This window comes from Orycteropus afer, unplaced genomic scaffold (assembly GCF_000298275.1).
Source record: "Orycteropus afer afer isolate SDZICR_OR568_19922 unplaced genomic scaffold, OryAfe1.0 scaffold00039, whole genome shotgun sequence".
Lineage (NCBI taxonomy): Eukaryota > Metazoa > Chordata > Mammalia > Tubulidentata > Orycteropodidae > Orycteropus > Orycteropus afer.
In genome coordinates, this window is record NW_006921626.1 from 15,207,926 (window position 1) to 15,225,795 (window position 17,870).

At 46.0% G+C, this 17,870-nt stretch overlaps 1 protein-coding gene across 1 annotated transcript in view; it reads left to right on the forward strand.

Moving 5' to 3' along the window:
• The first annotated feature begins 2,332 nt into the window (after nt 1–2,332).
• PSEN2 (presenilin 2) overlaps nt 2,333–17,870 on the forward strand; it is a 29,678-nt gene continuing 14,140 nt past the window's right edge. The window contains exons 1-6 of the mRNA XM_007936982.2: nt 2,333–2,473; nt 5,636–5,850; nt 7,395–7,536; nt 11,081–11,148; nt 12,218–12,438; nt 14,143–14,241. Coding sequence (XP_007935173.1) covers nt 2,333–2,473; nt 5,636–5,850; nt 7,395–7,536; nt 11,081–11,148; nt 12,218–12,438; nt 14,143–14,241 — 886 coding nt within the window. The remainder of the gene's footprint in view (nt 2,474–5,635; nt 5,851–7,394; nt 7,537–11,080; nt 11,149–12,217; nt 12,439–14,142; nt 14,242–17,870) is intronic.

A 17,870-nucleotide genomic window follows, 5' to 3' on the forward strand; every position in this document is an offset into this window, starting at 1 on the left:
GGAGGACCTTAAAACTTCTCCTTGATCTCAACTAGATGCTTACTTTCATCACCAGAAATAAAGGAACTAAAACCAAGAACTTCCCAAGGTCTTGCAGTACATTGGGGCTGTACAGCTGTACCCCCTCCAACTCACCTCTGTGATGTAGACTTTGCTGGCCCTCACAGACTTGCCATCAAGTGGCAGATCCTGGGCAGTGGGCTAAACCTAGTCTTAGGGAGATTCCAGGTGGAGAGGCAGAGCAAAGACCTACCTGGTGCATTGCTCTTGCTAAAGTTCCCTTCTGCTTACATCCCTTTCGTTAGCTGGCTCCCCACTGCTGAGTTAAGGCTTTGAGTGCTCAGTGCTAGAATTCTTGCCTTTTATGCAGGAGACCCAGGTTTAGTTCCTGTCCAATGAACCTCATGCATAGCCACTGCCAGTCTGTTAGGGGGCTTGTTGCTATGGTGTTGAAGAGGTTTAAGAGGAGCTTCCAAACTAAGACAGACTAGAAAGAAAAGCCTAGCTTCCAAAAATCAGCCAGTGGAAACTTTTTGGATCACAGTCATCTGATCCACAACCAATCATGGGGCTGGTACAGGATCAGGCAGCATTTTCTGTTGTGTATGGTGGTCACCATGAGTCAGGGGTCAACTTGACAGCAGATAACAACAACAACAAACAACCTCAGGGACCCATGCCCACCTTAGGATGGTCTTTCCACCTATCCAGCCTTGTCTTCCACTGCTGCTGATCCAGTGCCACACTACAACCAAATCAGGTAATCTGACTATTTCCAGGATAGGCCATGTCATGTCCCCTGCCCCATGCATTTATTTGAGTAGCTATTTCTCTCTGGAATGACCCACTTCCTTCAGTCTTTACCTAATAAAATATTCCTAATCTGTGAGGCTTATTACAGGTACCTCTTAACTCCACAAGACACAGAACATTTCATCCGCCAACTGGATGAGCTTCCCTTCTTTTTGACTCTAGTAACACATTATCTTTATCACCTCCCTTTGTCCTGTTGTTACTCCTGTGCTTGCCTTACCTATCCTAAATGTGTGTGTTCTTGATGGTGGGGCTCCAAGCTCACTGCCATCGAATCAATGTATAAGTCTTGATTCATAGAGACTCATAGAGAACTGTTCTTGGATTTCTAAGGGAGTATCTCTATGAAAGTAGATTGCCCAGCCTTCCTTCTGAGGAAGGACTGGGTTTGAACCACCAGCCTTCTGGTCAAATGCCATAGGCAGTATACCACCAGAGCTCACTTAAGTAAGTGGGGAGCTTATTCATATTGAAATCGCTGTGAGATGACAGGGGAGCTTTTGTAGTCATTGAGGTGAACAGAGGCAAGCCCTGAAGTGTGCATATATTTGGGGGATGGAGTCTGTGTGGGAATAATCCAGGCCACAGTCAGGGTTGCTGTCTTCAAAAAGAGTAGCAGCTACAGATCCTGCTTGGAGGGGAAAAAAATAACTGGCTGAACTGGTGGAAGGAACCTGCCTGCTTATTTGAAAATCACATAAATGACTTACTTGGAGACAGATTCTCAGCAGAAAGCAGATAGTGTTCTCACATAGTATGGAATTGCCTGCATTCCTAAGGGATAAGACTCAGCATCAGAACAAAGCTGATTCCCATGAGGTAGAGGTCAGACATACCTCCACTCTCCCACTTCTTCACTATTTCTGACACCAGACAGTTCCCCCACAATATTCTCTACTTCTCTGTCGGGTTCAATAATTTGTTGCAATGGCCACACAGAATTAAGACCATACTCATAATTATGTGATTTATTAGGGAAGTGACAGGCTACAACTTGGGATTAGGATCAACTTGGAAGTAACAGGAACAACTTAGGATCAGGAAACACATAGGCAAGGCTCTTTGTGTGTGTGTGTGTGTGTGTGTGTGTGATAAATACATATTACATTTCCCATTTCAAACACTTTTACAGAAATAATTCAGTGACATTCATTATGTTCCAAATCTTGTTCATCTTTATATCCCCAACGACCAGCACATTTCCTGGCACACAGTTGGTGCTTGATAGGTGCTTGCTGATGAGTGGATGATGTGCTGACAATATGGAATAGCCCTGACTTTGCTGGTTGGGTATCTCAGGCACATCCCTGACAGGGCAGCCCCAATCCCAGTGACCGCCCCAGGGACTCTTGTTCCATAGCAGTCATGTGATCCTGGGAGGGTTGTCCTGAGGCAGGAGCTCTGTTGCCCTTGGTGCCAGGACCTGTGTCCCCTCAGCTCACTACTGCCTATTGCCTCGAAGGGAAGTGGCATGAGTTCCTAATGCTCCTTTTCCAGGCACGTCCAGGGAGGCAGGGCCATGGTCACGTTCATGGCCTCTGACAGCGAGGAAGAAGTGTGTGACGAGAGGACTTCTCTGATGTCAGCTGAGAGCCCCACGCCACGCATCCACCAGGAGGGCAGGCAGGGCCCAGAAGATAGAGAGAATACCACCCAGTGGGTAGGTGCTCACTGACTGGCCAAGGCTGAGACAGGCCAATGGGGTTTCTGTGCCTTAGGGAGGAAAACCAAGTACTCCTGTATGCAAGTTGTTGTTGTTGTTGTTGTTATATGCCATGGAGTCGGACCCGACTCACAGCGACCCCTCCTTGGGTTTCCGAGGCGGTATCACTACGGAAGTAGATTGCCCAAACTTCAAGAGGAGGTGGAAATTAGACAAAATGGGGACAGGTTTCCCTGATTGATCTGTAGTGAGATCTTCTTTCTGTGAGTGCTTTACCATGGACTCTTCAGTCCTAGGCTGTTTAAAATTGGCTTTAGAATGGGTCTAATGAGTCTTAGTGCCCCAACGCAGATCCTATAGGTGCAGGTTACACAGTCACATGAGAGTGAGTTTGGATGCATGGATGCTAGGACAGGTTAGCAGAGACGCTGGAGGAAAACATTTGGTAGATGGCCAGACGTGGTAACCAAGGGGTAAGTATACTTAATTTGTGTTTGTGGTACAGTGGTGGTTCAATAATAGAATGCTCATTTCTTGTAGGAGATCAGGTTTAATTCCTAGCCAGTGTACCACATGTGCAACTACCACCTGTCTACCAGTGGAGGATTATGTGTCGCTATGAGTCTGTGCAAGTTGCACTGGAACTTCCACTGAAACTTCAGTGGACTAGGAAGAAGGACTTGGTAGTCTACTTCCAAAAATCAGCCAGTGATAATCCTATAGAGTACAATGGCCCAATCCTGTTGCACATGGGTTACCATGACCTACTGACATCTAGCAACAATTTGTGTTTGTTTTTGAGCTGGAGACAGATGGGCCACACTGTGCCTTATCTCTGCCACCCTCAGGGCAGGAGATGAGACATACTTGAGAGCATCCCTTAGCTATGCCACCTCCCACCCTGTTCTGGTTACCTAGTGTCACTCTGACAAGAATATACCACAAATGGAATGGCCTTAACAAACAGGAGTTTATTCTTAAAATTTGGAGGCTTTAAGTGTCTAAGTTCAAAGTGCCAGGCTGTAGGGGCTGGGTGAAAGCCCCTCAACCTTGGGGTCCAGCTCTGTCTCCTGCTCCCGGCCTATTGTAGCTAGAGGCGTTTCTTCACTCAGACAGCTGCTGGTTGCTGAGGCTGAGAAGCCCCAAGGTTGACAAGTCAAAAGGCACAGTCCCAATGTTACCAAACCACGCAGTAGGCCATTCACTTAAGTTCATTGTAAGTCCCAAGGTTGGCAGAGTATAGCAGGCTGCTGAACAGCAACACAACTACATGCAGGGTCCAAGCGTGCCATAGGCTAGAGGCCATTCTCAAAGCTTCTCCTTATATACAGGAAGCAGACCACATACCCAAAGGCAGCTATTCAGCTGCTTCCAGTAGATTCCACCATGGAGTTGATTACCAGTCTCATCATGGGGAATACTACATCCAGCTGCCCAGCCACTCAACCAGGCCTAGCCAAGTTGACATACAAACATAACCATCACACACCCTTAATAAGAGCAAAACAGCATCTAAATTTTCCTGAACCCTATTATGTTTTTCCCATTATGATATTTAAAACCCTTGGCATGTGTTTTTTTTCTTCCAGCCAGCCTAATTCTCCTTGCTGAAATTTGAGCTCGATTCTTCATTTATTCTGGAATTTGTGTGCATTTTTGTTTCACTTCATATTCATTAACAGTTTTTCTTTTCCTCTCAACCCAATATTTAGATTGGGATTTTCTCTGCAAACAATTTATGCTGAAATAATATTTCTGATTTATATTTTATCTGGCTTTTTCTTTGGCTGTTAATCTAATTAGCAAAACAGCTGATGACCCTAAATTTCCAAAAAAAAAACCTTACAAACCATTTTGTGCCCAAATCTGGTGGATTTCTTACTCCTCATTTATTTTCTCCTAACTTCCCATAAAGGAGAGGTGGTGGCACAGTGGTTAAAGCATTCAGGTGCTAACCAAAAGGTCGGTGGTTTGAACCCACCAGCCACTCTGAGGGAGAAAGATGAGGCACTCTACCTCCGTAAAGATATATAGCCTTAGAAGCCCTATGGAGCAGTTCTACTCTGTCCTGTAGGATCTTTATGAGTCAGAATCAGCTTGATGGCAGTGAGTTTGTTTTAACCTTTCCATAGTGAGGTCCCTGGTGGCATAAATGGTTTGTACTTGCTAACCTAAAAAGGTTAGGAGTTTGGACCCACCCAGTTGGCACCATGGAAGAAAGGCCTGGTGATCTTAAAGCCAAGAAAACCCTATGGAGCAGTTCTACTTTTTAATACACGGGGTTGCCGTGAGTTGGAATTAACTCAACAGCAGCAAGTTTGAGTTTTGGTTACCTTCCCATACCCTTGTCCTCCCAGATGCTGGACATCTAGTCAACCTTTCTAGAGTAGCAAAATTTATGTGATTGATTTTGTGGGGCAAAAAGTTCAAAGTAATTTTTTTCCCCCTGGAGATTTCCAGTGTTATTCATAATCAGAGTCCCCAAGTATGCTGATGATTCTAGTTTATGATTTTTCAAACAAATATATTTAATCTCTCTTTCCAGGAGGCATGTGTCCTCCTGAATATGACCATGTAAGCAGAATTGAATATTGTCCAGAGCAGTTTGTATTTGGGAAGGGGAAGGATCTTTGATCTTTGGCCCCTCTGGTCTTGGGCTTGTGGACTGCCTTCTTCTTGATTACAGTGGCCTTCCCTTCTGGTTTGTGCTTAGTGCCATTTCAAAGTTTTCTCTACTATTATCCTTGTCAACCTTTGAAATATCCTGGAAATTCTAGCACTCCCATGTCCAAATTACAGCTCACAGACAGCTTCGTACATTTGTTGTTGTTATGTTGTTACGTGCCATCGAGCTGGATCCAACTCATAGCGACCCCTCCTTGGGTTTCTTAGGCAGTATCACTATGGAAGTAGATTACTCAACCTTCTTTCTGAGGAGTGGCTGGTGGGTTTGAACCTCTGGCTTTCTGGTTAGCAGTGAAGTGCCTTAGGCACTATGCTACCAGAGATCCTTCTTACATTTAGAAAGGCACATTCAAATTTCTCTTTTTGAGTTCTAAGAATTCATGCATTGTATCAGTAGGCCACCCATGGAGGCCATCCCTTGCAAGGCATCCTTTGGCGGGCTTCCTGTGGCCCTCACAATGTGGTTTCCCACAGAGAAGCCAGGAGAGTGAAGAGGACTGTGAGGAGGACCCTGACTGCTACGTCTCCAGTGGGGTGCCTGGGCGACCCCCAGGCCTGGAGGAAGAGCTGACCCTCAAATATGGGGCGAAGCATGTGATCATGCTGTTTGTGCCTGTCACGCTGTGCATGGTCGTGGTGGTGGCCACCATCAAGTCCGTGCGCTTCTACACAGAGAAGAATGGACAGCTGTGAGTTGGGGCCGGGTATAGCATGGGACAAGGTCAAGGGTATGTGCAGAGTCTGATGACCATCTGCAGCCCCCCCACCAGGGACTGCCTGTGAGTTTGTACCCTGGTCTACCTCCTTGGGCATGACCCTCAACTCTCTATGCCTCAGTTTCTGGTCTGTATAATGGGTTTAATCGGGATTACTGGGAGAATTCCATAAGCAAGCCCATGTAAAGATCTTAGAACAGTACCTGCCCCAGAGTGAATACTTGGGCACAGTGGCATTTATTATAGACGGTGAGCCCTCACATGCCACACCGGAGGTCAGGCTCCTGTCATGACTGGGCATCACTGTGTGACCCCAAACAAGTTACTTCCTCTCTGGGCCTCTGGTGCTTGAATGTAAGAGGAGATGGTTCAACCAGATGATCCTGTGGCTCACTTACAGCCTTGTTAGGGAGATAGAGCCCATTTATGTTTATTTTAGTAGAAATAGCACATATACAAAGCAACCTAGACAAATGGAGAGCTTCCCCACCCACATCCACTGTCCCAGGGTCACAACTGCTGAGGGCTGACCCTCCCTGAGCATGTTCTTTTAACTGGGGGATTCTTGTTTAGTTTTTGTTTTGTTTTGTTTGTTTGTTTTAAAGAAAGGAATAGAATGAGAAGCCACCCCCCCTCCCCAGCCCCCAGGAAGTATATAGTCTGTTGGGGATGCAGAGCAGCCCAGGTGAAAAGCGATAAGAGAACTTAGCCAGCCTTTTGCTTCTAGCAGTCCATGTTGGAAAGAGTGAGGTATTAATCAGTTGCTTTTTGTTTCTGATTTTTAGTTTATTAGCAGCAAGTGCAGTGACTGGGCTACTTGGGGTGGGGGTGGGTGGGGAAAGCAGGAGGGGTGGAGGAATTCTAGCCTGGGCAAACTGATGGTGAAGGTTTGGGGGTGGGGAAGTGCTAAGGGGAGTGGAGAAGTGGGAGGGACCGAGAGAAGCGACCAGGGGAGCCTCGAGGGAAGGTTTTAAAATCTGAGTGGTGGTGGGGTGGGGGGAGAATGTGGGGGTAGGTAAAGCAGGATGGTGAGGTGGTCCCGTCGATTTCCCTCTGTGACACTGGGCTCTAGTTGCTGTCAAATCAACTCCAACTCATGGAGTCCCTGGGTGGTACAAAAGGTTAACAGACTTGCTGCTAATAAAAGTGGGAGATTCAAGTCTATTCAGAGGCACCCCAGAAGCACAACCTGGCAATCTACTTGCAAAAACTCAGCTACTGAAAACTCTCACATGGGGTCACCATGAGTTGGAGTTGACTTGATGGCAGCTGGTCACTGGTTACAGAGGGCTCAGTCTTCAGGCTGAGAACCATATGTACACAGAGTTGCAGGAAACAGGTTGGGAGACAAGGTGGTGGTAGTGGGCAGCATCTGCCAGGGCAGAGAGGCCTTCCCCCAGCATGAGGGTGGGCACAGTCTCGTGTTTCTGGGGTGAACTCCACCAGCAGGGCCGAGGATCACATGGGGTAGTGTATGCGTGACAGACAGGACCAGAGACCTTTCCCTTTCCCCTCAGTATCTACACGCCTTTCACCGAGGACACGCCCTCAGTGGGCCAGCGCCTCCTCAACTCCGTGCTCAACACCCTCATCATGATCAGCGTCATCGTGGTCATGACCATCTTCCTGGTTATGCTGTACAAGTACCGCTGCTACAAGGTGAGGACCCAGACACATCAGCCGTCTGCCCCCCTCCTTTCCCTCCAGTCCACGCACACCTCTGCCTAGGGAGTCCTTTATACAACTACTTTTTTTTTTTTTAAGTGGAAAAAAAAAACAACTGTCACAGTTCCTTTTTGTGGTTAAAAAACCCACCTGTTGAGTAGACTGACTCATGGTGGCCTCGGGTGTGCTCTGTGGAGTTTTCAATGGCTGCTTTTTTGGAAGTACATCGCCAGGTCTTTTCTTCCAAGGCACTTCTGGATGGACTCAAACCTCCAGCCTTTCATGCATTAACCATTTACACCACAAGGGACTTCTGCAAAACTGACTCTGATTTTTGGTTCTGTTTCCCACCCCACCCAGCCCCCACCATGGATTACGCAATACTGTAGTTTTTTAAATTGACAGATAATGTCACTCAGTTGAGTTCCTCCTTAGAATATTCAAAGTGTCACTTCTCCTATTCACAAGTTAATTTTATTTTGCTTCTCCTTCCCAAGAAGTAAGAAGTTCTATTTTAGGCTCTTTTCTGCATATGACCACTAAACAGAAGGCTGACAGTTCAAACCCACCAGCCATTCCTCGGAAGGAAGGTTGGGCAATCTACTTCCGTAGTGATATCGCCTTGGGGTCGCTATGAGTCAGATCTGACTCAATGGCAATGAGTTTGATTTCAGCGTGATGCTTCCCCTCCAGATTTATTTTTATTTTCCATTTCCTTTTTTGGACAGAGATACACATATTCCATGCCGAGGTCTTCTTGCCCTGGGAGGTGTTGGGGTTGGCCCCAGGAAGCAGTGGAAGAGCTGAGTCCCACCTGGCCTGAATCACATGCATTTTCTGTGCTCCAAAGATGCCATATGATTTTAGACGTTGGTTTCTAGTCCTTTCTCCCAAGGAAGGCTTTGAAACCTTAAGGACTGAGAGGAAGTTAAGCTAGGCATTAAATCAGTTGCTGTTGACTCCCGGAGACCCCATGTATGTTGGAGTAGAATTATGCTTCATAGGGTTTCCAGTGGCTAATTTTTCCCAAGTAGTTGCCAGATATTTCTTCTGAGGCTCTTGTAGGCGGACTTGAACCTCCAGCCTTTCCGTCAGCAGCTGAGTGTAACTGTGTGCAGCACTCAGGGACTCCTGAGTTGGCTGTTACCTACTTTAAAACTGTTTAAATGCAGGCACAGTCAGCACTTCTGCAGGCAGTTATTCATGGAGCAGATAGAGGCAGGAGCTCTTAGTCTAGGGAGGTGAGGACATTGGAGTGCAGTGATGGAGCCAGGGGTGCTTCTGGGCTGAGACACAGGAGGGGCTGTCAGGAGATGTTCATGAGTTGCAGCTTATCAATAAATTCAAATGTACTTGAGGCAGAACTTTTAAATTAAATCAGGGTTGGGCATAGAACAAGATGGTGGGAAACACGGTAGAAAGATATTTGTTTGGGGTAGAAACTACAACATGCCTAAGAACAAGTTAGAAATAGCACAGGTGTGGAGAACCAGTGCTGCTGTGGTCAAGGAGGTGTCTGGGAGACCGTTGAAAGGCAACCATCCCTTCAGTGAAGTGTATTGAGCCTGCCTCTGTGGTAAGCCCCATTCTGGGGCCCAGGAATCTAGCTGTGAGCAAGATGGGCAGGTCTCCTCCCAGCTGGACGTTCTTTGACTTTCAGGCAGGAGCTGATGGTGGCCAGGCAGTTGAGGTGGAGGGGGAGGGTGCGTGTGCTCCAGAGGCAGCCCTTCCCCTTCCAGCTGTGCTCTCAGCCCAGCCTTGGCCACTGCTGTCTCCAGAAACCAGGTCCCTGGCTGAGGTCCTTGGTGGACTGAGCTCATGATAGACAGTTCTGTCCGCAGGTGAGGCTGGTAGAAGTGGTACCACTATACCACTGACGGCTGGCTGAGGGACTGATTTCAGATCAGTTCCATCCTTGTCTGTGTCCTTTCCTTGACTGGCCAGGAGAGGGGCAAAATGTCTTCCTGAGAAGACATTTTGGGTTTATAAACCCTCAGGTAGGAGGGTTTGCCCTAGTTTGTCTCTTTTCAAAAATATCTTGCTTTATACCAGTGCTCATGGCAGCACATTGCAGTATAGTAGACAGAAGGTGGCAATAGCCTAAATGTCCATCAACACATGAATGGATAAACAAATTGTGTGCATACATAAAATGAAATATTACTCAGAAAGAAAAATACAGTCCTAATACATGCCAGAACATGAATAAACCTTGAAAACCATATGCTGAGTAAAATAGACAGTCACAAAAGAACAAATTATGTATGATCCCACTTACATGAAATGTCTAGAATAGGCAAATGTGTAGAGACCAAAGTTTATTAGTGGTCACGGGGGGCAGATGGGAAGAGGAGAGGGCGGTTCGTTACTTAGGGAACACTGACCTTCTGTTAAAGGTGATGAGAATATTTGGAAATGGGTAGTGGTGATAGTTGAACAATATGATGACTGTAATTAATGTCACTGAATTGTACCTGTAAAAATACTGAAATGGCAAATATTTTTTGTTTCATATTTATTTACCACATTAAAAAGAAATACTTCCTTCAAGAACCTGTCTTGACACTCTGTAAAATAGCACAAAGGCAGTCTTCTTCTGTACAGCCTTGGAAACCCTATGGGGCAGTTCTATCCTGTCCTGTTGGGTTGCTGTGAGTTGGAATTGACTCCATGGCAGGGGGTTTTGGTTTTTTGAGTCTCTGTCACCTTATCCTGCCTGTTGTTTGTTGGTTTTCTTGGTAGCATTTATCACTATCTGCTGATTCATTATCTATTTATTTATGTTTATTGTGCCTCTCTCCTCACACTGGAGTATATAACATGTGGGCAGAGACAACTAGTTTTATCCCCAGAGTCTAAAATAGTGCCTGATGTGTAACATAATAATAGCTTCCTAAATAGGAGGGCATGCACCAGTGTAGGTATTAGTTTACCTAAATCCTTATCTCAATTCCTTCATAAACCTCGTCTCACATCCTTCATACACTTGCTGGGTGATCTCAAGAGAATTCTTTGAATATCTGTGCCTTCCTCTCCTCATCTGTAAAATGGCCACCCACCACCTTTGTCTTAGTTTCCTAGTGCTGCTGTAACATAATTACCATAAATGGGTGTCTTTAAAGAACAGGAAGTTATTATCTCACAGTTCTGGAGGCTAGAAGACTGACTTTAGAGCATGAGCTTTAGAGACGGCCCCCAGTAGACATCTATCTTTCCCCCTGTATATGTCTCTGTGCTTTATTTATAAGACACCTCTCAGAAATAATTAGGTTTAGGACCCTCCCTACTTTGGCATGGCCACATTAACATAACAACAGAAAAACCCTATTTCCAAACAAGGTCATATTTACAGGGGTTAGTACTTCCATATATTTTGGACCAACACAATTCAATTAATAATAACCTTCCAGTATTGTCATGCAGTGAAATTTCTAAGAAAGACTTTTAGGCATAGGCATCAGGACCAGGAACCAAGGGGTCTGTGGTTTTAGAGGCTTGGGGAGTACCTTATGATCATCTGTCTGTTTCTGTCATCTAGTTTATCCATGGCTGGTTGATCATGTCCTCCCTGATGTTGCTGTTCCTCTTCACCTACATCTACCTTGGGTAAGTGGTAGCTGATGAGCAGCAGGGTCCTTGGGGGGCCCCCTCCCTGTGACATGAGTGACTGTGAAGGACCTGGACAGGCAAAGATGACCGTTGTGCTCCACACCTCCCCAGTGTCAGTCACTCCAGGAATCCAGGCTTTGGGGCTCCTTCCACGGCCTTCTCAATAGGGACAGGGAGTAAGGCTCCATGGTGGACCACATGTCTGTCTGTGGTTCCTGACTTGAAACAAGTAAAGCTGTCATGGAAGAGGCTGTCTATGAACCTAGCAGGAATGAAAACCCTTCAAAATTTAAGTTCTTCTCTTTGGATCAGTCCTGGGTATATCCTGGTTTATGGGAAGAATTGCCCACTATTGCCCTTTGATTTGAGATGTCAGCTTGATCCAAGAGCCCAAAGAGCTTGACAGACCAGCTGCTGTCCAGTCAGCTCCAACTCACAGTGACTTCATGTGTGACAGTTTAGAACTGTTCCATAGGGTTTTCAGTGGCTGATTCTGCAGACGTACATTTCTACTCCTTTCTTCCAGCACCTCTGGGTGGACTCAAACTTCCAGCTCTTCTTAGCTGAGCCTGTTAGCCACTTATACCACCAAGAAAACACTTCCCAAGGACCTTTTCCATATGAAAAACAATCTTCCAGGTCATTCTAGTGCACATCAGTTCACACCCCACCTTGTTCCAGAGTATACGTCAAGTGATTAGTCATAAAGGACCTCTTGTGGCATAGTGGTTAATGTACTCGGCTGCTAACCAAAAGGTCTGCAGTTCAAGCCCACCAGCAGCTCCATGGGAGAAAGATGAGGCAGTCTGCTTCCGTAAAGATTTACAGCCTTGAAACCCTATGAGGCAGCTCTGCTCTGTCCTATAGGGTTGTTATGGGTCGGAATCAACTCGATGGCAGTGGGTTTGGTGTGGGGCTTACTTATAAAACAGTGGAAAAGAGGAGAAGGTAGTAAATAAGGCCAGAGGTTGGAAGAATCCAGGTTAGGATTTACTGGTTGAAAAGCAGGGGCTGTTAAACTGTGTCAGGGTCTCACCTCTCCCCGGGCTCTGTCTTGGTCCTATAGGGAAGTGCTCAAGACCTACAATGTGGCCATGGACTACCCCACCCTCTTCCTGACCGTCTGGAACTTTGGGGCAGTGGGCATGGTGTGCATCCACTGGAAGGGCCCCCTCATGCTTCAGCAGGCCTACCTCATCATGATCAGCGCGCTCATGGCCTTGGTGTTCATCAAGTACCTCCCGGAGTGGTCTGCCTGGGTCATCTTGGGTGCCATCTCTGTGTATGGTGTGTTACGCTCACAGGTCATCCCAGATTTCTAAATAGCCAGGCAGCCATTAGACAAAGGGCACTGGTCACTAGTAGTGATTTCTCCATGAATGTCATGTCCTTCCCATCGGAAACTGAATACACAAAATGCTCCCATGGCATTTGCACATGGAAGGTAGCTCTTATTAGTTACAAAAAGAAGCAGACAGTATACAACAGTACCCCCTAGCTCAAAAGCTGTCCGAGTGAGGATAGAAAACTCTTATAAATGTGCCCTGCTGTGTACCATGGGCAGGGCACTCAAGGCCTTGCACCAGTCCCCTGTCTAGGTAGGCTTAGCTAGGTGGGCTGAAAATTTCTGCTATACATGCTTCATCTGGCACCAAAGCTGAGGGACAAAGAGAGCCTCTCCCCATCTGGTATTATATGCCTGGGGTCACGTGACCCACTACAGGAAGCACAATGTATGTATTTTTTTCAGTCTGACCATGCAAGGAAGAGAGGTAGTTAGATGTTCTGGTGTGCGCCTATATGGAATTGTAACTCTAACCCTGCTGACAAATTTCGGGCTTGAGTGGGGTGGTGGTTTGTTCTGATACCTAAAGATGGTAGGAGGGAGAGGAATGGGGAAGACCATAGTTGCCAGGCTTGTCCTTACACACAGCGTGTGAGCTGGACAGTGGTGGTGACATGCCATGCTGAGTCATCCTCACTGATGCACAGAGTGGCAGGTGGTGGAAAGGTCACTTCCCTTCCAGAGGCTGCCTGGATATTTTTCCTTCTGAGAAATTCACCTCCATAAGCACGTGGAAGTCCCATAGACTCACGGTGTTCTAAAAATAAAACTCTTAGAATTCTGTATTTTCCGTTAATATTGACATGCTTACTAATAACGGCAAACATTTATCGACATCCCTGTGCCAGGCACTATTGAACGCTTTACACATTAAGTTATTTGCAGAATAAGTGCATTTGGCACTAAATCAAAAAAACAAAAACAGGTTCACTGTTGGTTCGACTCATAGCAACCCCTCCTTGGGTTTCTGAGGCGGTATCTCTGTGGAAGTAGATTGCCCAACCTTCCTTTGGAGGAGTGGCTGGTGTATTTGAACAGTGCCTGTAAATAATGAGCATGGTTACTGCTGTTTGAGTATTGTTAACATGATTACTATTCCCAGTATTATTCAATTTTAAAGAAAAGGAACTTGAGACTCAGCACAGTGGAATTCAAACTCAAGTCTTACTTGACTTCTAAGTTTATGCTCTAGGACTCTGAGGCCCACGGCTTTTGCTTGTTTGCAGTAGTTGCCATTGAGTCGACTCTTGACTCCTAGTGACCCCTTGTGTGTCAGAGTAGAACTGCAATCCATATGGTTTTCAGTAGCTGATTTTAGGGGGCGGGGGCATGGATCACCAGGCCTTTCTTAGGTGCCTCTGGACTCAAACCTCCAACCCTTCAGTTAGCAGCAGAATGGTTAACCACTGGCACCACCTAGCACTTTTGGACCTTGCTTTGGCCTTAGCAGGTGTCAATGCTATAGATTATGACTGGAACCTTGTGGGGTTAGGGTGCCAGCTGAACTGTGTGATATGTTAGTAGCCTCACTCTGGGGCCCTGGGAAAATTTGTCCCTTACTCCTGTGTCGGAGGCTGGCTCATCTCTCTGGGGGCATTTTGAGAATAAATATCTTTCATGTAACAAAGACTTCTTTGTTTCCCCAGATCTTGTGGCTGTACTGTGCCCCAAAGGGCCACTGCGGATGCTGGTGGAGACTGCCCAGGAGAGAAATGAGCCCATCTTCCCTGCCCTGATATACTCTTGTGAGTAGCCCCTGTCTCTGCCTGAGGGGGGCTCAGAAGGTACAGGCAGTGAGGCAAGGGACTATTCCTGCCTGTGGCTTTCAGAGAAACTGAGACAGTTATCCTTTTCAAGACCCAAAGGGAAGGATGACCTTAGCAATTCCAGGAGGGTACCCACCTTACAGAGATGAATGTGGGCTGTATCTGCTACTACACAGAAGGCAGCTTGGGGCATTAGAGCAGGAAGGCACATCAGTGGGTATATGGCCCATCCCTGTACCTACATCCCATCCATTGTCCAGTGTCTTGTGGTAGGTCCAGGCTATATACCATGAGCCTGCAGCCTTTGAAGCCTTGTACCACCCCCTCACCCTCCAGGCTTTCTCCAGACTCCAGAGAAAGGGTTTCAGGGAGACTCTTCAGGGCAGGGGTCTGGGGGAGCAGGAGGCTCCTGGTTTTCACTAAACTTCCTTGACATTCCTTGTGTGGTACAACCAGTTAACGTGCCTAGCTACTAACCAAAAGGTTGGAGACTCAAGTCCATTCTGGTGTCTCAGAAGAAAAGCCTGACCACCTACTTAAAAAAAAAAAAAAAAAAAAAAACTAGCCTTATAAACCCGATGGAGCACAGTTCTGCTCTGACACACATGGGGTCAGCATGAGTTGGAGCTGACTCAACAGCAACTAATTTTTCCTTAACAGCATATAACTGAAGTTGATCATTTCTGAAGGGCAGACACACAGTCTTGCCCCTGACCTTTGTATCACTTGGGGGTTTGGGTTTATATGTGCATTAAACACAAGTATGTCAAGTCCCCACTCTCTGGCAGACACTGTGCCAAGCGTGTAGTGGGACCCAAGATTCACATGGTTCCTGCTCCCAGGGAGGACACAGCCCTGTGGCTTTTGTACCCCTCTTCACCCCATCACTGAGATGGAGGAACTTATTTATATAGACAGCTTTCATTGCTGGGGCTCTGGGACCTGCATGTTGCAGGGGAAATCTGAGCCCAGGGAAACAGTTTCTCGAATAGCTACAAAGTGTTAGATAATTTCTATACAAATGAAGATTCAAGTTTGTGATGGGACATCATTAGCAGCCTGTTCAGGGCATGAACACAGGGCAGGCACCTTCTGGGGATAAGATGAGGTCATCTGTATAAAAACTGAGGGCAGTGCCTGGGACAGTCATCTGTGTGGTGGATGTCTGTGCCCTGGGGATTCACCAGGGTACAAAGTGAGGTCTCTGCTGTGATAGAGCACACCTTCTAGAAGGGAGGCAAATAGTAATAAAATAGACAAAGCCCTGAGTCAGGAGGTGATCAGTGTTATGAATAAAAAAAAAAAAAAAAGTGCTTCAGGGTGGGTGAGGGGTAAGTGCTATTTTGCATAGAGTAGTCAGGGAAGGGCTATCTAAGTAGGCTGATACTTGACTAGAGACATTACTTAGCAAAAATCTGGGGACACAGCATTCCAGGCAGAAGGAATAGCAGCTGGTGCAAAGGCCCTGAGGCAGTGTGCCCATGTGTTCAGGGAGCCCAGAAGGCCAGTGTGGCTGGAGCAGAGGGAGTGGAAGTGGAGTGGAAGAAGACATCAGAGAAATGGGGAGGGTCCAGGCCATGTTTGGCCCTGCAAGCCATGATGAGGACTTTGGCTCTTACTCCTAAGTGAGAAGTAAAGCCATTGGAAGATCTTAGGCTGACGAGAGAGTTCAGGCAATATGGTGGAATAGGCAGACAAGCTACACAGACGCTCTGCAACAAAGCAATGAGAAACCAATTGAAACCGATACAGAAGACAATCCTGGAACCCTGAGCTTTGAAGGCAAGGATAAAGAAGTGGATTAAATACCAACTAGTAGAAGAACCTGAACAAAAGCAGTGAGTAAGGAGACAAATAGAGCTGTAGACTACCAGCTGACTGGAGGGCATAGCCATTTTGAATATTAGGTAGCAACCTAAGAATTGGTTCTGCATACTAAGAATTGCATGGACAAGGACTGCATTGATACCTGGCAACCAGAAAGGAAAACAAATAGAAGAAGAAGACAGATAGACCTGTGGACTGCCAGCGGCTGGCTTGAGGGTATAGCCATTTTGAATATTCACGAGCAGCGGGTGTGACTATTTTGAATATATCCAAGTGGTATTCTTAATGGAGGCATAGGATTGGGCTCCACTTTCTGAGAATAGCACAGGCAGCCACATTGGAGGCTGACAACTGGAAAGGTACGATATTCCCCTTGTTACTCTTATACCCCACACACTCTTGGTGAACAGGGGTATGGCCATCCCCCACCTCTACCCACCTTGACCAGCAGGAATTCCATCCTGGTCTGTGCCCTGACAAAGCCTGGGTGCCATCCCCTGCCTGCTACAGTTTTGTTTTAAAATTATTATTTTTATATTCTTACTGGGTTTTTTTTTTAAATCTCTTTCTTGTCCCTTGGCTCTTTTAACCCCCCTCTTTCCTTTTCATGGTCCCCCCCTTTTTTTCCTTTATTTTGGTCCTTGTTTTTCCTTTTCCTTTTCCAGTTATCCCATTTTTTTCCTTTACTATTTTTCTGTTGTTGCTCTTTTTCTCATTCTTCCCTCCACAGATATTGTGGCATTTTTTATTTTCTATCTTTTTTTCATTATCTTCATTTTTATCCAGGAGCTCTGGTAGCATGATGCCTAAGGCACTTGACTGCTAACCAGAAGGCTGGCGGTTCAAACCCACCAGCCACTCCTTGGAAGGAAGGTTGGGCAAGCCTACTTCCGTACTGATACTGCCTCGGAAACCCAAGGAGGGGTCGCTATGAGTCGGGGTCGACTTGATGGCACATAACAACAACAACAACAACAACATTTTTATCCTGTTGAAAATATTCTCATTTATTGCAGGTTTTTTTTTTTTACAATTGTTCCTGTTTGTTTATGCAGATTGAGTTTTTTTTTGTTCTCTTTTATTTTTTTGGTGCTTTTTTGACTTATTTTTGGTCTGAGTGGACGACAACAACTGTTCCAGCACAACTCAACCAAACCTGTACCTCCTGCAGCCCTGTGCACTGAGTGAGGGCCACCACTTACTTTTGGCACCAACTGACCAATGATAGATGGCAGCCAATACCAGCTCAACTCAACTGCTCCTTACAGACAGCTAACAGAGATCTGTGCACACACTCTCATTCTCTTTCATCCATTAAACATACATGCAGTACCACCACAATGTCTCAGAGACAATAGACCATCACAGTCCACACAAAGAAGCAAGATAAGGTAGTAGAAACAAGGGACCAGGATACAAATGCTAAAACTATTCCTGAAGAAGCAGCAGCATTGGAACTCCCTGATGAGAAATTCAAAAGAAATATATGGATACCTTCAATGGATTGAGACACAGATGAAGGAAAACACAAGATCAAGCAAAGCACTGACAAAATTAAGGAAAACATAGACAAAACTCTAAGACAATTTTAGAAAACAAGAACAAATTGACAAAATAAACAAAAAATTAGAAATTATACAAAACAACAAATAGATACAACTATGAGACCAGAAGAACTAGATGGTGCCCAGCTACCACTGTCACCCACTTGGAAGGGGATCTATGTAGGAGATCCTTGATAGAGAGGGAGAACAATGTGGAACAAAACTCAAAATCATTTG